Source organism: Acanthaster planci, linkage group LG01, assembly GCF_054643075.1.
Source record: "Acanthaster planci isolate LZ-2023a linkage group LG01, COTS_SCS, whole genome shotgun sequence".
NCBI lineage: Eukaryota > Metazoa > Echinodermata > Asteroidea > Valvatida > Acanthasteridae > Acanthaster > Acanthaster planci.
The window spans coordinates 31,447,937-31,474,053 of NC_141777.1; the positions used below are offsets into that span (position 1 = coordinate 31,447,937).

Consider the following 26,117-nt stretch of genomic DNA (forward strand, 5'->3'; position numbering starts at 1 on the left):
CTGCGACACGTATCTCTTAAGCTTGGTTTTTCTTTGAGTTACATAAATATACCTCATTGGAAATATCCCCTGCTTGTTATGTACTGGTGAACCACATGACCTCTAAAGCACCTAACGTCAAAAATTCAACTGATTGATCAAAATGTTACCACCTACATAAGCACCTGTCATTGCGCACCTGTACATTCTTCCCTTCAAAAAAGTAATGACAAGACACAGACTACCTCCTCAGAGCCCCAACCAGCACCCCCCAGCATCAACTGGAGCCACGTCTGTGGCCTGCAAGCACCTCTGGAATTCTGCGGTCAGAGGTGGCTGGGTGAGATGACAGGCACCACGCAGACCCTCGACGCGGAGGTGATGGACCTGGTCTCCTGCCTCCTCAACCTGCTGGCATCATTCTATGCCAAGTACACGCAGCAGGTGAGTTGTTAGACATTGGTCATCAGGCCAGGGTCTTTTATTTGCTTTGGGCCCAATCACTGCCAAGTGTTTAGAAGATCTGTGCAAGAAGTGTAATGAACTACATGCACTCCTTATATGCTGAACAAAAGTTGCTGCCGAACTAATCCAAGATAATAACAAAAACACTGTAAAGGGTGTAGGATAGTTTCAAAATGTTCCATTGATGGTTTTGATCATGTAAAAAAAATTCACTGGGTTGGGGTGGGATGAACTAGCTGTCATTGTGTGCTTTGTTGCACATTTCACAGAATTGTATATTTACTGATTTATTTACATTTTGAAATTTCAGCTGTAAATTTTGTGTGAAATTATACCGTGTTGGCTTTGACCTTCTTCTTTTCTTTGTCCTTGAGTTTTGTCTTACCGCTTCTTTGCAAAATTCATCGTTTCCCACACGTTCTTGTCAAGTTGTTCTCTTGTTCAGAGTGTTATTTTAAGGAAGGCAAGCCACTGATGTTATATCATTCCCATGCCCGACTTTCTGTCTCCTTGTCAGACTTGTTACCGGCCAGTAGAATGCTTGCAGAATGTTGAGAAGTTGGTTTACTATTCACTGGTACCCTTCATGACCTCAGCTACCTTCTACAATGTCATGGTCAATCTCAAGTAAGTTTGGCTGATGCCATGTAGGAGTTGATGTTCCACCAAGTTTCTCCACCCCTCCGTTTTGTGTGCTCCAGTGCCTTACCGTTTCTTGGCATTTTGAAATCCTTAAACATTTCAACAATTTCACATAACCCACAATCTCTCAAAGGGGTTATTGCATGGTCTAGCCCTTTTGTTGGTTGATATCCCTTAATTTTGAAAATTTAGTACATCTGTTATGAAATTTCTGCAGACTTCAATCCACGCTACGGTTCAGAGAAGAGGAGGTATCAACATGTGCACCATCATTACCTGATCTTGGTTGTGACCCTCATAACCATGAGAGAAACTACCCATCGGTGAGGAAAGACTCGTCGTGCGGTCTAGCCATTGGCCTGCTCAGATTGGTACACACGTTACTTCAGATCCACAAGGGAATTGCTGCTAAGGTAACGAAGATAACAAGAACTAGAGTCTGGTTCCGTTTGTTTTAACCGTTGAAGCCAACAGGTTAACATAAAATTTTCATATCATGTTTTCCCCTCTCCGATATGAGTTGACCTTTCCCATGAAATATGCACATAAGGCCGGCGCATGCACATTAAATACCACTGGTTGGCAAAATTGCTTAAATTTATGACGTAACAATACAAATCTCCATGCGTGCGGAACTATGAGCACATACGCGCTGTTTCTGTACTAGTGCCAAACTTAAAAACAAGGAATTGTTACTTTCCAAAACTCAGGACACTACAAGCTTCTCTCAGCTTCAAGAAAAGCGTACTGAAGTATTGGACAAAGGCTGTAATACGGTTTTGATTGACCTCCAACGGGCCAGGTTATGGTTACAGCAGCTTTCCTACACTGCCGACAGCGTTGACTGCCACACTTGCCAACCAGTGGTAGTAGCCTGCATGCATCTGTCAAATTTGCATATTTCATGGGAAAGGTCCATTACTAAGCACCGTATAATGAGTACATTTCAGAGTGTGTTCGTATCTTGATGGTCATGACTTATCCACTTTTAGGTTATTTTATGGTGAAGTTACCGTTCACCATCCTATTTTGCAATGGACTCTATCTGCAGTTCTGTCCAATTGTTGAGAACACCTATGTGACAGCCTATTTAAAGAGGATTTGTAAGAATACCCAGAAGCCTTCCTCACACCTCGGGTGCTGCTTTGCTAGATTTGAACACCAAGCTCTGTACTACCTCCTAAGGCTCTATCATTGTGTGGTAAGAAAAACAGTCAGGGGGGGGTTGGTTGGGTTGCCGATAAGGTGCAGAGAATAAGTTGTTCAAGATGAATAAATTATGCTTGAGTTGGAGTAGGGTTTATACAATTAATGATTGATTGGTATGATTACATACTCCAGAACCCAAAATATGCAAACTACGTAAAAGTTTGTTGAGTAAGACAATTGCCGAACTGATCTGAATTTCAACCAAAGTTTGTTTACACTTGATGTCAACTCCACCATTACTAGATATGCAATTTTTCACTGTAGTTTATTTGCTCTTGTATATTCTACAGTCTTTTGGATCAGGTGCCTTTATTTCCAGGAAAGTGATTCCTCTTATCAAGTATATCTTACCGCATTCTACTGACTGATTTTTGACTTGAACTAAAATTCCAAGCTTCTCAAGTCTTATCCTTTTTTTTGTCATATACTGTTCATCCCTGAAGGCTCAACAAGCAGAGAGTTGTCATCAGTACAGCAACCTGTACCACAGCGCTGCTCTGTCCCTCTTTGTCCGCCTACAACCTGGAGATGAGTATTATGTCCATGATCTCATGTCTAGTGTCCTCTTCAACACCGATTTCATAGCGTAAGTCCAATTGGTCTTAAATGTCGGAATGAATTGAAAGACCAATTCACACTCAAAAGTGATCACTAATTTGACATCACTGAGCCTTCACAACCGAAGTTGATATGTGTTCAATTTTGTTTTCGAATTTGGATGCTAGCCCTGACGCCACGATTTGCATTTTCATTGGTGTCAAGTATGAGTCGCCCTCTACTTTTGAATTGCACAAACAAAAATGGACTTCTGTCTTGCAGTGAGGGTAGAATCGGTGATCCCATTGCAGCTGACTTGGCTGATCTTCTCAGTATGACAGCCCCTCAAACATCAGTAGCTCCTAGCCTAAGCAAAACTGAACCAAGTCGAGGCGAACTACTGCAAAGAGCCTATGAGCACCTAGTCAGTATACGCAATATTTACATGGTGTTTTTTGGAACGGACCTGGAGTCATTGGCAAGGTCAAGGTGAGTTTCTGATTTCTCAGTGCCCCGTGTGGTACAAGTTTAGCTAAGTTAAACTGTTTTGAAGTGGATAGTGGATTGGGTTTGTGCACTTCTGAATGGTACAACATGTACAAGTTTTATTGGAAGGAAAACTCAAGTTGCAATTTTACGCTTGACTTTTGATTCGTGTTCCCTGACAGTGGTGACAACCACAAAGAATAAAGTGTCAAGAGGTTCTTGAGAAGAACACCTCTAGTGGGGTACTACCTTTAATGAGTGAGCTGCATTACCTTTATTTTTTTCTGCTGGTTCTCAGATGCAAGTCATTGCATCAACCGCATGCGATAGATTCATTTATGTTGCCAGCCTTCACTGGTGCCCTGCTGCCTGTCGATTGGATGTTTCTCCCACTCCTTCACTTGTACACAGAAGCGCAGAAGGCGTGAGTATAAAACTTAGATATCCAATTCCATACGTCAAACTGACATCATCACTTCAAAAGTTACGCATTGCTGGCATCTCCATGGTTTGTCAAAGGTTGTTTTTGTTATTTTAATTTAGCGACAGCAGTGCAAAAAAGGTTCACTCAAGCCTATCCCAGTGATACAAAGCTCTTGGTCTCTGAGGACGTGTTAACGCATAACCTCTATGGGGAACTCTCTTTTCACTCTTAACATAAGACTTGCTGAAGTGTACTTGTAACATTTCCTAGCTGTAATGTTGGACGAATTTCATTCTCTGACTATTTAACAAATGACATTTGCAAAAATGGTCAAATTTATAACATTGCAAAGAACAGACCAAGCGGATTGCATTAAGTACCAATGAAAAAAATATTTAGCAACAAAAAGTTAAATTTAAGGTGGTAGAAAATTCTAAATTGGCCATCTTGGGGGCACAAAAACGTATATTCAGCCTCTTCAGGCTGTTGACTACAAAGTCTGCCCTTCACTCTTTCCCACCCAGTGAGATGCATGGGAAGTCACTCAAGGCCCTGCCTCCTCACATCCTGAGCGCGTTAGTGGACACGTTACGCTGGATCTACATGCTGGAGACATGGAGGCCCCAGAGTCTGAAGATGGTGCCCCAGACAGCCAAGATAGCTCGCCTCTTTTGTGTCTTCCTCATAGGTATGCTGTTGTTCACAATCTTGTCCAATGATGTCAAGTTTTATTTTCTCTTTCCCCATCCTCCTTGTAGTGAGATGTCCTAGCTTATATCCAGACTTGCCCAGTTCAAACTGCTGTCCTCCCTGCATTGGCTCGCGTGCGAGGTTTGGGGGAGTTTGCATCCACATGCAGTCATGCATGTTGAACATTAGAGGACTGTGGGGTCCATGGTTGGCTGAGGGTCCACGGTTTGGTGAGGGTCCATGGTTGAAGATCGTGTACGAATTCTTATGGGAGCCCTTAAAAAGCTTGAAGAACAGCAGGAGGTCCCCGATCATAGGGGTTTACTAACACTCAGCAGATAACTTCCCCCACTCAATCTCACGTTGGCAGGATGACTCATTTTAGTCGAAGGTCACACTGTGATGAGTTATTCGTCCAGAGGAAAATTGCAAACTGTATCTCTTGCGTGTATTGTCGCAAAGCTCTTGTAACAAGGCAGCTGATGACTAGTCTAATGCTAGGCACATTTTCTCTACCCTGTGGGTATGCAGGGAACCTTTGGCATGGGTTTAAAATATTGCCGTATTCCACTTTCTCAGCAGTCATCAACTTGACAACATGCTTAATGACTTGCGCACCTCTTGGCATCAAGCTTACTCAAGGGACAGGGAATCTTTCTTATTACAGGGAGTGACCTGTTCTTAGAAGACTCAGTCCGTCATTACCTCAGCCCACTACTGAGGCTGTACACCCAACCAGACTATCTGAAGCTCCTAGACTTTGATGTAGCAGTGCCTGGGGTCTCTTCTTTCTACGACCTGTAAGTCTTAGATCCAGTCGATGACCGATCCCACAAATGTTGCACCTACCAAATCAATTTAGCCTGGTTTTCAAGCCCATCTTTTGTTCTCAAAATGATGTTGCAGAAGAATTTAACCTTAAGAGGAAATAGGGGGATCTTCCACTTTTCGATTTTTTTCCGTTTTTGTTGCAGGGCATTTTTTTATCATGCTGGGCCTTCAAGAGATTTCCGTGTATGTCTAGTCATCTTGTCTCTAATTTTATGAAAATTGTTCACTGTTACTTAAAAACCAGGTTTCACATTTTAATTCAGGACAAGAAGTTATCAATGTTGAATCAATACACAGCTTGTTAGTGTCCCCACTATGCTACAGATTTGCATCAATAACCAATCATTGGGACCCAGATACTATCTCTCATTCATCCTTTTTGACATCTAGTTTCATGGAGCTGTTGACGCAGTATGAGGCTGTCTCCTTCGGTGATCCTCTCTTTGCTCACTTTGTGTTGCTGCCAATGCAGCAGAGATTCAGTGTCGGGATACGCAAAGCTCTGTGGTGTGAACACGCAGATGCGCTCAGAGCTCTCAATCTTCCTGTCGCTCAGGTAATTCACTGGATGCATTGGATGTGCATAAGGTCATTTGGTACTGATGAGTAACATTGAGTTGTCTTAATAAATGAGACGATTTCATAGTTGTGTAATAGAATGTAACTTAAATCTCTTGATGTGATCAGTCAAGGCAAAAGAGGATTGTACATTTGGAACCCCCTCCAAGTAATGGAGGGAGCCGTGTTAGGAAAACCACCAAGCATCAGATATCTCATAGTATAGCTGGCCCAAAGCTTCTTCCATTACTGGGGGCCTCCTTGAGTGTCCAGTCATCTGAAGTTTGAGTTGGTCTTTACCATAATTTGGCTTGAAGTTCTGGATGTTGCAAAGAGTAGGTTCATAGATGTTTATTTTAAGTACAGGATATAAAACACGATTTTGGGTGAATCGGTTTTTTTGGTCATATCTTTACTTCCATTTATTTCTTTTCTCGACTTTTGGAGGGGTTCTTGAGTAGAGGAGCTGAGTTTGATCTTCACATTATTGCATGTAGAGGTTTACCTTGAAGGTGTACCGGCAGTTTTAACACACCTTGTGAATACACCAAATTAGAATTTGTTTTAAAAATCTGTATATTTGTGAAAGATTTCTTAATCATTCTTACATCAAACTTTATTGCAGCTGATCTTGCCGATTGAGAACTTCCTGCATCCCCAGGAAACCAACCTAGAGCTCTTAAAAATCTACTTGAGCTCAATTATCAAAGGTGCTGTCAAGTCCACGTGGTCTCCAATCATGTATGTCGTGGCCCTCCATCACCTGAACGGATTTCTCTTCGGCCAAACCGGTTCAGACCAGCTGGATGTGGTACAAGCCAGACTCAGGCTACTCAGGCAGGTGCTGGCCATCAAGGACGAGGTATTAAACTGGAAGTGGGACTTTCTGATCATGTTAACCTCTCAAGCATTGCTTGTCCTGTAGCTGTGAGGAAAGTAATCGCAGGGTTCACTTTGTGTTCTGATCAGCACATCAAAAAGGGAAACATGGTAGATTTTTCTTGTACCAAAGTACTACTGCTTTTGTCCCTGAATGAGACACTTTGCAACAGTTTTTCTCCATAATGACGTAGTTGGCATATTGGGGAGGGAGGTGACAGCAAAAAAGGGTTTTTGAAAAATAATGAGAAAAACGTTATTTTTTTGAACTAATTCAATTCCTTTCCTTCCAAAAGCTTGTAAAAAGCCCCACACTTCAATCTCATCCCTCACAAAGGCCATAAAAGCTTACTTACTGAAATTTCAAATGTTTGAGGGCCCTACAGAAAACAATTTTGTATCTCCCCCATTGTGCGTGGGCTGACTGAGTGATTGTTTTCTTCACTGGGCCATTTGGTGCCAGGCTAAGTTTTTTGAACAAGCTGGAAATTTGTAACCGTTTAAAAGCTTGATCAAAATTTACATTGGAGGTCAACGAGGAGATTTGAAAATCTGTTGTCCTACAAGCCGTAACAATGAAAACAAAATAAAATTGGTAATAACAATAATCTAAAGTTGAAAAGTGTTCTACTGTCTGGCTACATTCCAGATATTTGTGTTTAATTATCATAACTTGTTCCTGTTTCAGATGATACAGCATCATCTGACCTGCTACCAAGGCCTTGACCTCTCCTCACCACTTGGATTCAATCTGTATCCTTCAATCCCTCCGGAGAGAGCCATCATCTTACAAGCTGCGCAGAAGAGGTAGCGCACAGCTAGCTCCACGGGGTGCCAATCTTTTGAGGGTAAGTTCTGTTATCTTTGACAGAACTTTCACAGATTCCATATGGACTCTGTGCTCTAACTGGCTCTCTCTTGTTGCATATTTGAGGAGGCTAATGATTTCCATTTTACTGTCAGAATTTGCAAAACAATTTGAACAAATAACAGTTAAGTGATACTTCCAGTTTTCATTTGAATGTGCATAAAGGAGGATTCGCCTTGTTCTCGAGTGGTTGTGTAAGAGAAGCGTGTTCCATTTTTGATGCGTGATATGTGACACTGATGTGTTGTCAATGACAAGTATTTTTGACTGGAGAGAGTTGTGTGCACCCCATGGTTTTGCTGTAGTTGTGGAAACTACACACATTTTTACACAGATGTTGGGGGGGCCAAAAATGTTATGGAGACAAATTTTGTGACCTCAATTCAGTCGCGAATTTCCTGTTAGATGTCACTACAATCATTCCAGAATATAATGCCTCATGTCAGTGTTTGCCATATGCCTTCATAGGAAGTCCCGCAAAATTATTGTTTCTTGTTAACTTTCAAACTATTCTGCTTTCCTGAAGAAAAGAAATTCATAACATGGAATCTTAATAAATCATCGCAGTACTAAGTGAGTCTTTTGTCTGTAGCTGGCTGTTAATAGATTATCTTCTGAATAGATCTTTGGTCTGAGACTCACAGTAGTGGTTCATACTCATTCGTATTTCATAAGACAATATAACCTGCAATTTCCTCTGCCTTTAGAAGGATTTGAAAGATGCATTCTGAACTACATGCACATGTACAATGTAGCTGTGAGGTGTTTCATTTGTATGCTGACAAGTTGGTCAACGTTGCACATGTATTCACCCAAGGTGTGGGATGAATTATACATCGTGTTCACCTCAGTGTTATATAGTGGAAACATGTTGGTCGGAAGAAGCCGTCTGACGCCGACTTAGATGAGCCTGTTCTGTCGAGTGACGTCAGCGACTTCATTATGAGTTTCAATCATTAACTTGCCATGCATTAAGTCTCAGCTGAAAAGAATTCCTCTCTTAAACTTGTGCTTGTGGGCAACAGAATTGCTACTGATTTGATTAACGAATGCTTTCCATTAAAAATCTTGTGCAGGTTTTTTTGGTGTTACATCAAATTAAGTTGATTTTCATTGCTTAATTATTTTAGAGACTGGTACGCTGTTACCTCAATACTTCCATGTACAAACCACAAGAATTCTTAGTGGTGGACTTGTTAAACTCTTGCAATTTTAACATTTGTTTTCCTGACAGAATCGCGAAAGTTGAAGTGTTGTTGAGGATGTAGTGAAGCGAATCATTGATCGTTTGGGAAAAATGAAATTAAAACTGCAGGCAGCAAAGAAACTGATTTCAGTATTCATTAAATTGTCCTGCCACTCTAGACAACAAATCAGTCCCTGTGTGGATAATGTAAAAGATGTCACGCCCAGTCTTAATCTAGTTTGCTATCTCATTGTCACAGAGGCAAAGATTGTATCACACATGCAGTAAATTGCTCAGAATTGTTTGGAAAGATCTGTACATCATCTACATTTATTGAATTATAGATAAGTTCCGCAGGCATCATGTACGTGTTTCCATCAGCAAGTTGTCCCCACAGCCCTCAAGCTTGTTTAAAAAAACAGAACAGCGGTCCACTTCACCACAGAAACTAGATCATCAATATAACCGGGGCAGTCTGGCTCATGGACCTGCTGGCATGTTTGTCTGTCTGTCGGTCCGGGCGGCTTCAACCGTTCTGCCCTGTCTTGCCCTCAAGCTCAGCATGAGTCATGTTTGCACCTACGCATACTTCACACTTCAATCAATCGAGGGGGGGGGGGAACGGGGAGCAGATTTCATCAATAAATTCTGTCAGGCCTTCCGGGCTCTCATTAGAAGAAATATTGAAATGGTGGAGGTAATGAGTTATCTGGGGGGGGGGCTGAATGTTCATCAGGAATTAGACCAAACTAGCACGCGTGAAGGATTTGGTGTTGCAGCCTGAAACATGTACGTGCATTTGATATATCAAGCCAAATGCAAATGACATCAAGTTACACTTGGGTATTAAAAGTCGACATGCTGAGGAGTTGGATCTTATTGCATTTACATATTGCTTTCTGTATATAGTATTTTATGTAATCAATTATTATTGATTGATTTGGACATGTAATTCCAATATTAAACCTTGTTTTAAAACTTTGTTTTACTTTTGGACTGAGACCAGTTGATACATTTTGTTTGAATAAGGCATTTTTGTGTTAATTTTTTGTGTCTTTTTGAATGAAAATTGTCAGGCCCTGAGGGATGTGTCTTTCCCTTTAACAGTAATGTTTTGTCTGTCTGGAAAGGTCAAAACAAGAATGGTTAGATCCAACATAGCAGTTGTGCACCTGTCCCATCTTCAGCCTGGATGCCATGCTGAAACTGCAGCATACAGTACCTGAAGGGATATTGATCTTATGCAATGTTTGGTCTTGTTTTTTAATCTTCTTCATTCTGAAAGAATGAAGGTTTAAGGACTTCATGCTTGGAACATTTCGTGTAAATGTACGTCACTTGTGGCATTGAAAGAGTATTCACAGAAGCAGTCATGGGCAAACAGTAATCAGATGGGAATCTAATAAGAACATCTAATTAAAACCCAGTGACTGGTTGCAGCCATGAGTTGAACATCTGTTCAAATCACTGCAGCATGTGCTGCTCTTATCTTGTTGGGTTGTTGTACTTTTTGAAGAAACAAGGGTACATCATTATAAAATGAGACACCAAGCATATGCCAAGTGACGTAGTCACAGCTCCGAGTGATACAACTAGCAGAAATGAGGAATACTATGAGAAAATGTTTAACAGTGACTGAACTGTACGAGATGTGGTGGAGCCCTGGTTGATTTTTCCTGTAAAAGGATGTAGGCTCTGAGGGACAGAATTTACGTTTATTTTTAGACCGAAGTTGCCCATATGCATTTAGTCACAAAGCAAATGATATCATTACCTCAAATTGGAATCAAATCACAACAAAACCTGGGACTTTTTAACCAAGAGGCAGTGTTGACCAAAGTTCTGTGGCTTTTTCCCAAACAATTTACGAATGCAAGGTTTGAATTTTGAAGTACATGTAGAAATTCTTGTGGTGACTTTTTTTTCTGGTGACATTGCTCTTTGGCACCTTGATTTTGCTGTAGTTGGTTGAATCATGGTATCTTGGAGTGTGGTTAGCCACATGGAAGTAAATTTACAACTTTAAAGAAATTCAGGAAGTACTAAAAGCTAAATAAAAAGATCCTTAGAAATGTGTGAGAGTGTTTCAAACTATCTGGAACGTGTACATGTATAAGTTGTTTCAATGTTAATAGGTCGTCTGCCATGTTTTTCTAAGTGAAAAAGTTCTTCATAGTTTCTAGTTAAGTCTTATGAATGGACTTTCATGTGTTTAATTACTGAAAACTGACTGATAACGAATTCTGAACCAGCTCTTGAATGTAAGGCAAGAAAAAAATAGTTTTTCTCTGTTCAGACTGATGTTCCGGAATTGATGTGATGACACATTTTTTTTTTCTCCAGGGTTGGATTGTACAGAAAATTGTAGATACATGCTTTAGAGTTATGGAACTAAACCAACTTTATTATGATTATAAGCTAACAACAACTTCATGTCCATAGTCTGCTATCATTGTACAAACATCCAGCCTCTCGTGATTTATCGCCCTGAGTAAAAGATCGAGCTGCCCACAAAAATGTTGAGGCAGTGCGGCAATAGAGGGTGCTGTTGCAGCTCTTTAAAAAAAAAAAAAAAAAAAAAAGATTGACGCACATGTTTGAAATCAATGCACAAGCTGACCAGAGACGAAAGACTTTTTTTTTGCCGAAACAAGAACTGACTGTTGAAACTTGTCTGCACCAGCAGTGAAGCATGGGCCAGCGGCTGTACTTCGGAAAAGGTCAGGGTATTTTCAGGCCCTATCTAATGAGAAAGAGAGTGTGAAATTATTCCTTCACAAGAACATCCTCTGTTCCTGCATTCACCCAAGCATGAAGCATGACTGATCAAGCAAAGAACAAACCCAGGTCAATTATGTTTTTTTTCTGATGACTTCTTGAACACACGACCATCGATGATTTTGCCACAACTCAATGTTCTGGTTGTTAGTATACACTGAAGAAATTTGGATATGAAACGTTTGTGGACTTTTAAAAAAAAATTTCTCATATGTTTGGTGATATGAAGGGGATTTGTTTTTAATTTAAAAAAGAAACATGTTTATGAAACATGTTTATTTCCTTTTACAGTGGAATTTCACTGCATTTTTTAGCCTGTAGTAATTGTATGTAATAAAAAGGTAACACTTTTATGTGAAAGGTTTCACTTTCTTTCTGTGCTGTAAGAAAGTAAATTGCTCGGCCAGCAACTTCATATGTGTAGAATAAATTGATGTTATTCCATGTTTTCCAGTAGAGGGAGTAATGCCCAAAATGTGGATCTGTCGTTTGCCAATCAGAGTGGGAATATTGCTCTGGATTCTTGAGTTGACATACAGACTGGGCTCAGCAGCTTGTATTTCAATATCTCCAGATGTTGGCCCTGCCATGGTAGTCTCATTACTGCCACTGCTGTGGCATTTACATCCGCTGGTTTTTACCTTCTTGCATTGCCCGATGCTGAATTTCTGCTCAGTGCATCAAAGAGAGGGGTAGTAGGATGAAGGGAAATTGTTGCGATGCCTCCGTCATTTTTACTGTCACCACTTTGACATTGTTTTCATACCTTCACATATGTGTACATTGTAATGTAGTTGGCTATTTTGGAGATATGCAGGCATTAATGTATATGTGTACATTGTAATGTAGTTGGCTATTTTGGAGATATGCAGGCATTAATGTATATGTGTACATTGTAATGTAGTTGGCTATTTTGGAGATATGCAGGCATTAATGTATATGTGTACATTGTAATGTAGTTGGCTATTTTGGAGATATGCAGGCATTAATGTATATGTGTACATTGTAATGTAGTTGGCTATTTTGGAGATATGCAGGCATTAATGTATATGTGTACATTGTAATGTAGTTGGCTATTTTGGAGATATGCAGGCATTAATCTATTAATTCAGTTGGTGAATCGCTTGAACGGTTGTCCAGTGGTCCGAGGTTCTTGGCCTGGTTCAGTATGCATGTAGTTGTCTGTAATCTTCGCATGTCCTCTTTTAAGGAACCTTTTAAAAAATGTAAATAACTTTGGGAAATTATCACCATCTGCCTTTCTACTCTTATCTTTGTGATAAGTCTGTAAGTTTCATTATGGGATGCCAGTATGTCTCCATACAGCCCGTCTATTTTTGTCTCTTCTCTCTGATCAAACAAGATTAACAACCATGCGACCTCATTCTTCTCCTCCTATATTTCTGTCTGTTCCATCTTTATCCCTCATCTCGATCTTTGCTATCAACCACCACATCTCCCATGCCACGATGTTGCATCCAAAACCAAAATTGCATAAAGCAAGATTGAGTTACTGCAGACGACTGATAAATAAAAACTGGCGGGAGCCCTTCGCAATGATGTTTAATCAGGCTTCAAACTTGAGCTACCTGGCCAGAAAGCGGTTGAGAGAATTTGGCTCGTCGCGGCATCAGGAGCGGCAGGGCAGTTAAGCAGAGCTGATAGGATTGAGATGCAGAAGACACATTGGTGAATGTTAATGAGAGAAAGGCCTGTAGAGTTAGTGGGCATTGGGGGAGGGAGGGGGGATGAAAAGATGATAGCGAAGTACCTGGCCAGCTCTACTCGCGGAGGGATTAACTTGAAGACTTGATGATAGATTGTAGTTTGGGAAAGCTCTGCCCAGACATGTTTGATGCTGATATGGTAGGATTGGGAGGCTATCCAAATATTTTAGAATCATAGCCTTGTACTCATACAAGCAGGTTCTTGTCATAGCATGCCTGTGAGCACACAGTATTATATGTTACCAAAGGGCCAGATATAACTTGTGTAATTTTCTGCCAGATCCAATTAATTTGGCTCAAATGATGTGATTATAAATTCTGCCAATTAAAAGGATCGTTAACATGATTTCCTGGATTACTTTTTGATGCAATTAGATTTTCATCTTTAATAATATCAGAGCGTTGATTCATCTTAATTTTCAGCCTGAACATAAACTTGGTTGCACTAAATCAATGTTCGGAATTTTAAACTGTTGAAAACATATGAAGGGTTTCTTTCCAAAATGGGATATACACCAGTGAAATATTGAACCATGTTTCCACAATCATTCAATATTTAAGAACAAAAAGAGTGTACCAGGTTTGTTATTTTTCACTGTTCTGACTCATTGAGCTGTTTTTTACTAAGTAAAACCCTAGAAACTGGCAGGAGGCAACCATGAGAAGGGGAAATATTCAGAGGACCAAAATGGCACTTACCTCATTTTGAAAATAAATTCTTCAAATGCATTTAAAGTCGAAACTAGTTTTTAGGCTGTCTTTGCTGTTGTGTGTGATAAGTTTCAAATTGGGGAAGGATTTCATAGATCAAAAAATGGAATGTTAAATATTACCCGTGTAAACGGAAGACACATTCTGTGCTGCCATCCTGACCTGAAGTGGCATAACTTAAATGTGGAAATGGGACATATTTACTTCCCACATGCTCTCAGAATAAGGGAAAAATAGGTGCTGTGTGCTGTTGAATACTAAGTAACAAACCCACAGGGTGCCTCTCAGTCTCTGGTTCCCTTATTCATAAAACGATCAGTCCGAGGAGCCAGCGAGAAGAAATTGTGGGGAGGCAAAACAAGGAGGTAGCTCCTGCCTCGCAGACCACTCCACGAGGGAGTATGTGGTTGCTTCAAGCGATTGTTCTTTATACATATACAACTGCTTGGTTTGAACATGTTACTTTATGTGTTACATGTTACTTTATTAGCCATTATGATATTTTCTTGGGCTCATTTGAATTTGCATTTCTCTATCGATCAGTTTCCAATTTTCCCTAGAGATTTTAACAGGTACATCTCTTTTCAAGAATTAATTTCTGGCTTATTGTGGCTTATCTGTGGAACCCTTCTTTTGACCTCTGTTTTCTCATAGATGTAGAATAAGGTCAAAATCTAAATAGCACTGGTGGTGATCAGTATTAGTGGGAAGCCCAGAGATTTACTTGGTAATGTAACCTCCTACACATGAAACCAGGGTCTGTGTATTGCCTATGAAGAAAATGGCACATGGCCTTATTGAAACACTCACTTTTATACTTTCAGTTGCTTACTTTGTTGAGGTTGCAACTTTGATATGTTGTGCTATTAGTGTTCCTTTATGAAAGCATGGGCAGAGATTTCTGGTCACATGTGGGGGGGGTGATTTAAGCATGGTGCATAGTCAATGACTTAAAAAGTGAGGGATTGACTATAGTGGTAATCCCTCCAGGTCAGAAAGTTGGGGGGGGGTATATTCCCCCTTCCCCGGGAACTCCACCCATGCATGAAAGACACAAATCACACTGTCACTCAGAGTCACTGACCACAATTTATTAAATCAAACTTACACGGCCTGTTGAAATTGTAAAGTGGAACAGAATTTCAGTGAAGGTCGTAATTTGAAAACAGTGAACCAGATTTTCATAGTAAACATGATTTGTCTTGCCGAATGCATGCTTCACTTTCATCATGGGTTTTCAGCTGAAAATGTGTTGTTCAAGAATGTACCTTCCCTTTCCCTCCATTGGCCATATCACATTGCTGTAACCAATCCTTACCAATACATGGACATGTATGTAATTAATGCTAGGTGTTGCCCCTTCAAGCACAAGTCCAGATGCAATTACATGTATGTGGGCCAACCCCCCTACAGTTGTATGTGACAAATACAAGGCTTGCTATTCCATAAACAATGCTTGCGACATGAATAGGGGCCGACTTGTAAGAACTGCCTGCCCCCATGTTTTCCCAACTAGAAAAGAGCTGCCAGCTTCCATCAACGAAAACTCCAGGATTTTGAGTTTTCTAGGAGGCGGGGTGGCAGTGTAACGCAAGGTTTTACACCCCTTAGCGGTTTTCAGATCTGTGGAGTTTTAAGGTATGGATTTCTGTTCGAGATATTTGTTGGAAAAACACGGTCTGGGATTTCACCCACTGGAGGAGAGTGTAGGCTGAGGGTCATTTTCAGAGGTCTTGTTTGATGTAATCTGGATTTGTGCCTGGGGGACTGGTAGACATGATTCGTTGGTCCCCTGCATCCCCAGGGAAAGGGTGCATGTTAGGTTGATGTTGAACTGTGGCAGGTGGAAGCTGCCAGAAAATGTTAGAAATCAAATGCGATCAGATCGCTGTCAGCTCTAATGTTCCAATTTTTTTCTGTTGGGGAATGGTGTTGCTGGTAAGATGTTGCCTGTAATGTCAGAAATAATTTAATTCTACATTTCACTTTGACTCTAGAACAGTATTTTATTTGTGATGAGCCTTAAATAGTGATCATAATTGCTGTATATGCTTACATAGTGGTAGGTCATTTTCACTGTCTATGCTCTTTTTTTAAATACTTTTAGAGGGTTTTTTCTTTGTCGATTTTTATGGTTATCCCAGTATGAAGAGGGCATGAAATGTGAATTGGTGCCAATAAATAGCACTTTAGGCAAATGATCCTGCCAAAACCACTCTCATTAAATTAAAGGCACAATCAGTATGTAACATACATCTATAGTTAACCTGCATTGTCTGGACTCAACAACAGAAAAAAACAGAACCACTTCTGGTGAAAATTGACCGGGCAAATGCATGGGTGAATCCATTCACTTGCAGCTAATGAATTGCAACAAGCATTTCCCCGTTTACAATACCTCTGCACTTTTGGGAGGGTCTGCTGATTACCCCTTGGGGGGATGCCGGAACAAAATGGATGCCTCCTTGACTCTGGGCAAAGAAACGCAGTGGGACAATTGAACTGTCGAACAGGTTTGTAACATGTGGACAGATATTCAAGACTACGGACAGCCTTGTGCGACTTGAGTATAATATTTTGAGTCAATTTCCTTGCCAACGCAAGAAATACTGATGCCATGTGAAGGGTTGTTAACTCAGTTTTCAGTGATACAAATTTTAAAATTAAGTTGACTGTTTCATTTTTCAAAGCTTGGAAATCAAAGACCTGAGGTGAATGAAGTCATTGACGTTACTGAGGTTAATCTCAATGTTCTTCTCATAGAGTTAACCTCCAGCAGCCTGCGTTTGCCTTCCAAGAAAATGTCCTGTAGTTCCTTCTTTGGTGGTTTTTTGTTTTTGTCCTGTTGCTTGGTTCTACTTGAAGTGCAGTGACATGAGGGCTGTTACTGGAATTATTGCCAGTCTCTACTCCGTCACACCTGTTGACAGAATTTTGATGCGTGGATGTGGGACTTGTTTTATGGATCCGGCTTGGGCAAGAACACCGTGAACAATCTGGTCTTTATGGGTAGTGAACTTTTCAATATTTTTCCCAGTGCATGCAGATTTGGGTGTTCTCCCCTTTCCCTGCTTTGGTGTTTTGACCACTTTGGTGTTCTGACCACGGGTTCACAGCCATGCTTGTGCAGTCAAATGTCCTGCAACAGTCTGACAAGAATTTGCCCATGGTGAACTCACTTCACTTACTAGGCCTAAGTATATTTTTTTACTTGGAGAGGTGTTGCTATATGTGCTCAGTGCCCGACAGGAGACATTTGCATGAAACACATGAATGAATGCTTTTCACAGCTTCACCTGCATGACATAATTTTCCCAAAATAAATATGTTACAGCAGTCGTCATATTTGGGGATGATGTCATATTAGATGTGGATACTCATTGTCCTGTATGCCGCCATGCACGTCAGAGTGATGAGTGTCACAGTTGACTAGCATCATCAGGATTGAAATTGCAAAGTTTGGATTGCTAAAGAAATTGTGTTTTGTGTGGTTTGCTCTTGCCTTGCCAGCATTGCGGGAAGTTAGTTAAATCATCCCTTCTCTACCTGGAAAAACCCATGAGAGGTTTAAAAATGGTAGACTTATTCAAAAGCAGTTCAATTAAGAGACTTCTTTACCCATGTTCCAACGAAATGCGTCATAAATTAAAGAGAAAGAAACTGTGATTTTTTTAAATAAAATGTTTTGAATTGAAAAGATGGTATCATGATCTTGTAATTCAAATTGAGTTGCTGGATAGAAGATGTTGTACTTAATCTTGATCAAACAATTTTGTGTTTGTAGAGGAAATTTCAGGGAACATTTAGAGAAATATTCTAATAAGTCTGAATTTATTTAGCAAATCAAATTTGGATTTATGAGATTCATAAATTGTTTTCATTTGACATGGGATTATGAGGAGAAGGCCTTTGTTTTCACTTAAAAGGGATGGATTTTAAAATTCTGAAATTTTTTTAATATTCAAGAAAAACAAACTTTCTTTAAAAAGTGTGCAATGAAATGATGCTGAAATAATGAATGAGAGCAGAATTTCAAAAAAGGTTTTCATTTCAAGTAGTGACGAAATTTGACTGGGACTCTGAAAAACTGGTTCAAAGGAAACGAAATTGATAAGCCAGAGTGACTTTAAACTTGAGAAAGCTTAGTACTGCAAAGTTACTTTACAAACAGAGCACCATGTGTGAAAAAGCTGTGCCCTGTACAATTATGACAGTTACCAGATGTAAAGTCACTTTTTGAACATTTTGCAACTTAACCATGCTTTCTTTGTGGTCTTTTTTCCTCTCAGTGAAAAACCATTTAAACATTATATTTATGAACCTTCAACAACTTATACCAATAGAGAGAAAGGATCTGTAGAGAATTTCACGGGAAGAGGGTTTGGAGAAAAAGCAAAAACTGATCCTGTGCCATGATACGGCAGATCATTAAGATGGAACAGTTTGCTTTCCCACGATTGGGTCTGATTGGGCCTAGACTCTTGGAAAAAGCTGTGCTTTGGATGGGAGATAAAGAAGAGCTTATGACTGGATGACCCTCATAGAGGTCGTTGAAATGTCACATTGGCCTGTGGTTAGCTTTGTGTAAAACGAAAACCCTGCCTACCATGGCTGAGTTGTGTCATCAAACACGTTGCGTCAGAAGTTAGACAAAAATTGTGTGAAATATACACTTAACATTACTCTTTGACCAAATTTTTGAAGACTCCACTCACTTATGCTGAATGCTTAAGAAAGATGATTGTCCTGTTCCAACTTTCACCTTAAGAGTATTCCATTTCTCTTATCCCCCCTTTTAAAACTCTCTTTAAACCTTAACTCACCTCAAATAATTTCCATAAACCTGTTCAAACAACTCAGTGCCTTGAATTTGGTCATAAGAACTTTAGACTTACTTTGGTATTGTTGTGTTTGAGGGAATTGAAGCCGTCAATTTTGATAGGTGCTCACACATTAGATTTGAAGTAGCCAGCCAGCTCTGAGAAGTTCAGTTGTTGAGTTGTCCTGTCAGAGGAGGCTAAGCAAGCAAGCTTGGGAATTTTCTCCCCCCAGACGAGATGGAGTGTATAGAAAGCTTACGAAATTCTGTTTGTCTGGGGCAAAAAGCAAATGTTAAACTTCATTTTTGGTCATAGTCTTGCTTCAAGGAACTGATACACTTGCTAATGCCAGTCCATGGCAACTCATAATCTGTGTTTTCAAAGGTGGTCACCAAACTCCTTGAACAATAAAGGTTTTGAGTTCATACATATCCAGAGAGGTTCAAGGTACCACTGTTCAATCATTCACAGTCATGGCTGTCTGTGTCTCATTTGAAGGATTTACCATTGGTCCCTGGAAAATTTACGGGTTGGTTGGGGACCTATGAAATGAAATTCTTGCACCCAAGGCAAATCTGCAGCCTGAAAGGTTTGACGGTTGGACCAACAGCACAGCACAAGAAGTCCTTATTTAAGAAATTTCTGACTGGGCTGGCTTTTTTCCCAAGGCTTTTTTCCTTTTGAGAACTTTTAAGTACCCCAGCAGTTACAGTAAGCTCTTGAAACCTTTGAGCTGCCCAACTTAAAATTGGTGGTGGTTACAGAAATGCCTAGCAGTAGGTCAGTCATTGAGATGGTATTAATGATTTGATTGGTTATTGGGCAGCCAGCTAGTCCCTCTTTTTGTCATGTGACAACTTGTCACATTAGTGGTCCGCCTTTGGCACAGTGACAGTCCAGTCATTGGTCACCTCAGAGTAAACCACTTGAATAAAAAAGTTGTATACATCTCCCTCCCACTTCGATCTCTGTCAAACTATCAAGCCAACCATAAGCAGGAAAATCTGGCCCACAAACCGCCAAGTTAAACTCAGCACAGGACTGGCACCAGGATTCTGTTGGTGTTGTGTGCTGCCTAGCCCTTTGATTGCATTACACAAACACTGTTTGTTTTCCTGGTCCCCCCAAGGCCCTCACGGTAGGCTTAGCTTGTCGAAGGCGGCTTCTTTTCATGTCCTGCGCTCACAATTGCAAGCGATTCGCATCGCTGGCCACAAACTTGTTCAGTGCTCGCAATATCCTTGACTGGCTTCACAACTATAGCTGTCTAGCTGATGTCTTTCTGGTGGTGTGAGTTTTTTTTTGTTCAGACTATGGTCCTGGCAAGTATAGCCCGCTCAGCTGGGTGAATTGCTCAGAACTGATCCAGTTGTCCTGGATCAAGGCCGAAGAGTTCTTTCTTTGAATAAGAAATAGTCTTTCACTTGCATATCACTCATGATGGAGAACCTGTCAGCAGTACATTCATCAATCACTTTTGGATTACCTTGTGGATTCTGTCTGATTTTAAAAAGCCTTTACCAAAGGTACAAACTTCCCCCTAAAAGAGTCAGCTCCCTTCACTGTTAAACTGTCTCTTTGGTTTCTATCAGATTTTTTCATAACTGTATCATGAAGGCTTGTAAATTTGAGAATTCAGAGATTGCATCCCCTTTTCCAAATTTAAGGCTGAGAATTGCTGTTAAGATATATTTCATTGTGAACAAGTGTTCTGGTTACATCTTGATGGTTCTTTTTTATGTGACCTACATGACATTTTGAAGCCAGTTGTGTAGTTAGTTGCTGCATAAAGCTGATAGAAGATTTCAGTACAGCTAAAGAGAGCATTTCTAGTCTTCATTGATGAATTGCCAGTTCAGTTAGCCCTCCCTGCCCTAAGCAAGGAAATGTGCCAATATTGCTTTTTGTGAAGCTGCCTTGACAAAACTGCTAAAATTTAGAGAGAGCTTGCTGTGCAAATACTGGTTCCCAATCAAGATGTCATTTGCTGTGCATGAACTTTATGGCTGGTGCTCAGCAGAATACATGACTTCACTGGTCACTATTTCCGTCACACCTAACACAGCAAAGTAAAATTTTCATTTTTTTTCTGGACATCAGTGATCATTCTACAATATATCTACATGTAGTACTGCAAGACCAGTTTCTGAAGTGCTTTGTGCACTAAAATTTCACTTTCAGTAGTATCACTGGACACATGAAGACATCCTATTCTTGTGCCATTTGAAAGGAACACTGTCGACCCAATCAGCCCTTCTGCATTTTTTCCATCAGTGGGTAAACTATCTAAGAATAGTCGCATTTGCACTGTACAAATGTTTCCCCCAAAACAGAACCACAGAGCGTGGAATTAGTACTCCCATTATGGCTTGTGAAAAGTGCGTGTACTGTGGTCCCCTCTCTCGCTTTCCCAATTGTGTTCAACAAACTAATTCCCCCCCCCAACCTTTTGTGAACTGAGTTTTATTGTCATTCCATTACAATAATCCTGTACAAGTTGCCAAAGAATCCCGGAAAGTTGCCGGCTTTTTCCCCCCTTGCTTTGGAAAGAACAACAGACCTTAGGGTTTATTCAAAGGACAACTGGAGTCTACCGAGTTACTGTTCCCCTCCCTTATATATGACACTTAAGCAGAGTATGAAGTGCGCATTGTCTATTGGCATTTTGCCCACATCACTTTTTCACAGTTCTTATCTTAGCCTGAAAACCTGTTTCATTCATAAACTGTGAAGGTTTGAAAACCCCTTTCTTGTTTATACGGTTTTGGAAGTGCACTGTAAGACTGTAAACTCTGAACTAACAAAAACTCTCAGGCTTTGTTGGCCTCAGCTTTTTTAACTTAACTTCCCCTGTAGGCGTTTCTGTAATCAAAGTCACCTCTTCTGGCCACATTTTTCCCATCATCAGGAGGGTCACATTCTAGGAATGTGAAAAAAATCTTCTTGTGAGAAAAAAACGAGCACATGACATTAGGGAGATAGATACACTGTTCTTATGTTTAATTTTGCCTTTGACTGCACAAGACAATGGATTACATTTGATTTCTAAAAAGCAAAGAAACAAAAGGGTGTGCGTTGTGTGTTTTGGGGGCATCGATGTGTGTCCGTATTAAAATTGTGAAGAATTCAGGAAGAGGCAAAAAACAAAGTTGGCCAACTTCAAATCCCCTGTTATTCTCACAACTGACATGATGACTGGTGCTCATCACTCTGCCATTGCAGCTTAGTTATTAAATTGAAAAAGCATCCATGTTATTGGGAACTTACTTCTCTCCTGCCACTTTTCCCTGTATTAAAGGAGGGAACTCTCTACATTGCTAACGTGTAGACTAATCTGGCAATCACAGTCAGGACACATTACTAAGGTGACATCACACATGTTTGCAAACATTCTTTCCACCAGATTTGGGTAGAGCAACACCTGAACATCGCAAGGTATTTCATCTGGCATGTTTCAAGGGCAGGAGAATACTTTGCATAATTTTCTGTTGCCATAAAACTCTCTCCTCAGAAGAGGGAGGATGTAGCTGTGATTGAGCGTAGGTGTGTGAACGCACGCAAGCCCAGCAGTGGCAGGTGACGGCTGACAGGTGCACTGATTTACCAGGGAGCGGGGGCCCAAATTCCTCCTCAAGTGCACCCCAAACTTGCCTTGTTTGCTTTGAATTTGTCAAGCTGTTTGGGTTTAATTTGCCCGTTGCTGGAAAACAGTCGGGATTTGTCTGTGAATCTCCCGGAAACTGGCAGATACTCACACTGATGACAGTTGACATCCACCTTGTAGTCCTTGTTGCTCAAGTTGTTGTCATTGTTAAGTGTGTGGCTGTTGTCACATTGCAGGGTGGTTGATCAAGCACTTTGGTTGGAAAGGTTGGCTGTGTACTCCTGCATCTGCCAGTGCTTCCTTTTTACCACCTGGATCATTGGCAGATCTAAGGGGAGGCCAACAGGGGTCTTGCCCCCCCCCCAAAAAAAACCTTGGTGCCAAAACCTTTTGGTTTTGGAATTATGATGAGAGAAAGGCAGTGTTGGGGGAATTTTTATTTCCCTTCCCAAAAAAATTAAAAGCCCCAGACTTCAGCCTCAACTTACAGACATGTCGTAAAAGTTTACATACAGAAACTAACTAACCAATGTAGCAATCCCCTCCCCTATTGGATCTGCCCTTGCAGAATACATGTGATAGCAAAAAAATGAGTATTTGGCTTTTTCTGAATGCTCATTGATTATGCTAAAACTGGGAACAAATATTCAAGTTTATGAATATTTTTAAACATTAAAAGAATGTCCTCCATATTAAAGAATGTACATGTATCTTTGAGGCAGAAATGATGATCTAGCCTCATTAACATTGGTTATTACATGTACGTGTAGCCTTGTGTATTCATACAATTAACAGTTTGGCTGCTGGATCATGGCTGCATTCGAAGATTTAACACTAGAAATCTAATGCAAGTTTCTGTCTTGAGATGCTCAGTTGAGCAGAAAATATAATATCATTAATAATCATCACAGTCTTTTTCTGTGTTTTTCAGTTTAAAAATTTAACAACTGGTTTTCAAATTTTGAAAGGAAAATAGACCTTCACCTGAGGCATTTTGAATTCAAGCTACCTTGAAAATTGTTGAGAAGTAATTTTATTTCACGTTGTGATATTAAGCCACGTTGTATATAAATGTAAACAAAAAATGATTGGCTTAGATAGGATGCGTCATTGCACCACCATCAGTCTCACTGTGGCTGATTCTATTTGCCTCATGACACAGTCACTGTAGTTGTATGCTAAATATGGATACTTTGATTTGTAGGGAATTTTCAGGTGTTTAACAATTGAACAAACCCGGACACATATTCCCAGCTGGAGACTGAGCAATTCTATCAGGCATCTCGTCAATCTCAAGGTTATCACAAATTCAGCCACATGGGAAAGTTCTATGTCAGGGCCTTTGGCTGAAAAGGTGGAATTGAACCCCAATTTCTTTCCCTCCCCTCTCCTGAAGCTGAAAACAAGAATTAAGTATTTAACCCATTAACCCCTCTTGGTACAAAATGGCGTCATTGCACAGCAAGTAACTCGGTCCCTGGACAGCTGGAGTGGGTATGTGTTGCTTTGACAACAGGACAAAGGAACATCAAGTTGTTTCTTCTATTTTTGTGGGGAAAAGGGTTAAATCAAAAGTGGGTTCTGTGCGTATGTTACTTCCTCAGAACGGGGCCAGTGGGAACTGGGTCCTTCCCCCCCTCCCAAGCTGATATTGTGGACCACGATTGAAGTAACTTTCTCAGTTTGGAGAAAAATTGAAACTGTAGTGCTATGTAGATTCATCTGTTCCTTGCCAAGAGTGCATTTGTATCTCAAGGATGAACATGTACATGTATAAGCACTGTCATGCAGTAGGCTTACACCTATACAGTCAGCTTGTTTTGGGACCCTAAGTACACTGTTTCAAACTAAAATCCTTTTTTTTTCTAAGAAGAGGACTTTGGGACAAACATGTATTCTTTTCTTTTAATTTTCTGAATTCTTTGTACCTTCTCCTACTTGGCATGATTAGAAGAGATGCACTTTCCGTATTAGGCCTGCAGATGAAATTTCATGGAATATGTCTGTAGCCTGTCTTACTGAGACAAAAATCACCTCACCGTGGTGTGGTTTCCATTGGAAAATTAGTACAGTAGACCTAGAATTTTGAACACATATATTATGACAAAATTTATTGGTGACGTTCAAGGTACCCTCAGTATGATCGCTTTCATGGCACAAGAACATATCCTGTTTTAAAATAAAGAAAACTCAGGAAATTAGAATGTCATAAAGTGCCTCTCATGCTCGTCAGCTGGCCAAATGCCAAGATCCTGCACCAGTGACATCAGTGCATAGTGAACCAACCAAGAAATCCACAGGTGTTATTAAACAATGGCGTAATGTTCAGTTGGCAAACACATTTACCAGTTACAAGTTTCCTGGCTTTGTGCTGTGTTCACAGGTGCAAGCAGTTCAAAGTCTAGTTCCTGGTTGTCCGTGTTATTCTGAATAACGTTTTGATCGCCTGAAGCGAGCAAACTGTAATGGCTCTTTCAATGTTTGATGTGTAGGTTACCGGTACACACAGGGCTCTCAAGTTGATACCTCTTCTTTGTCATCGGTATTTTTATTCGGTTGTTGAGTTTTTTTAATTTCAGGAAGTGTGAACTGTAATTTTTCTTTTCTTTTTCATTCACTGCCTGCATGTTTGTTTTGTCCGGGTGCAACTGTGAGCGATTTGCAATGTTGCATAGAGCACTCTTCTCCTTCTGCTCTCAGCTTTGAACATGAGAAGAATTGAGGGCAGTTTTATTAGGGGCTGTAAAACTATCTCCCCTCCTCCCCCCCCCCAGAAAAAGGGCCAGAGTTACCCACAGAAATACATGTATGCCATGGGTCCATGCTGCATGATTAGGCATGCTGGGAGCGGCTCAAAGAAACACCTGTAAATTCACACAAGATGCGGACATTATCAATGCTGGTTTGCCCATGGTTTTTGAGACCCAATCTGAAGCATATTTTTGGGTTTTACAGCCATCTTGCTTTTTTGTGGAATCCTGCTATAGTGAGTATAAAAAAGTGCATGGCGTTTTCAAAGACTAACTTGCCCATAAGTGTTATATTTAATGAAGAGTGAACAATACTTCTCAACTTGTCTGCATTAATAACAGCAAAATATACTATCCGGTTTCACTTTGGCACACTCCAGTTGGTGTAAAATATTAATTAAAAAATTCCTTTCAAGAGGTGAAGAAACAGATACCTGTAATTTGTCTGATATCCAGTTTGCAAATCATGTTTCATAGACTGTTTACACTCAGAACCACAGACAATGGAATCTTTGGTCCAAACCATTGACAGAGGTGTGTGAAGGGGATGGTAGGGAACATATATGCATGGCCAATTATCATCAGTGTGCAGAACTGTGATTACTCCAGGGCTGTAGGTTGCAGTTCAGTGGCTCCACAGATATTATGATTTCAACTTCCTTCTACATGTACATGGGGGAAAAAATCCACATATATGCACAAAGGAAGGCACTTCTATCACAAAGTCAATGATGCTCCACATTGGCACCCACTCATACATATGTAGCAGCTAACACAAGGAGGCTCATCCAAAACCAGGTACTATTTGACAATGCATTTGAGCTTGATATTTTGGGATGCAAGTGGTAATTACTACATATACATAACTTGGGCTCATGGCATCTAATCTTGTACTGCTTACATGGAAACATTTGACTTTATTGTGCTATAAAAGGTTAGTTTTAGCCTTCAAAACAAGTAGGTCTATCCAAAC

The 26,117-nt window shown here is 40.3% G+C and overlaps 1 protein-coding gene across 12 annotated transcripts in view; it reads left to right on the forward strand.

Moving 5' to 3' along the window:
- Positions 1–26,117, forward strand: part of rpap1 (RNA polymerase II associated protein 1) — an 89,834-nt gene that overhangs the window by 16,010 nt on the left and 47,707 nt on the right. For 8 of the 12 annotated variants that reach the window (XM_087144820.1, XM_087147402.1, XM_087147743.1 and 5 more), the window contains exons 17-28: positions 204–423; positions 962–1,071; positions 1,304–1,499; positions 2,138–2,287; positions 2,739–2,881; positions 3,115–3,321; positions 3,617–3,742; positions 4,267–4,430; positions 5,100–5,232; positions 5,654–5,819; positions 6,447–6,683; positions 7,389–7,548. In XM_087144820.1, the coding sequence (XP_087000946.1) occupies positions 204–423; positions 962–1,071; positions 1,304–1,499; positions 2,138–2,287; positions 2,739–2,881; positions 3,115–3,321; positions 3,617–3,742; positions 4,267–4,430; positions 5,100–5,232; positions 5,654–5,819; positions 6,447–6,683; positions 7,389–7,511 (1,975 nt within the window). In that variant the 3' untranslated portion in view covers positions 7,512–7,548. Of the gene's footprint in view, positions 1–203; positions 424–961; positions 1,072–1,303; positions 1,500–2,137; positions 2,288–2,738; positions 2,882–3,114; positions 3,322–3,616; positions 3,743–4,266; positions 4,431–5,014; positions 5,233–5,653; positions 5,820–6,446; positions 6,684–7,388; positions 7,549–9,884; positions 11,602–26,117 lie in introns of those variants that run through there. The other 4 variants (XR_015427982.1, XR_015428179.1, XR_015427925.1 and 1 more) reach the window with 3 other exon arrangements.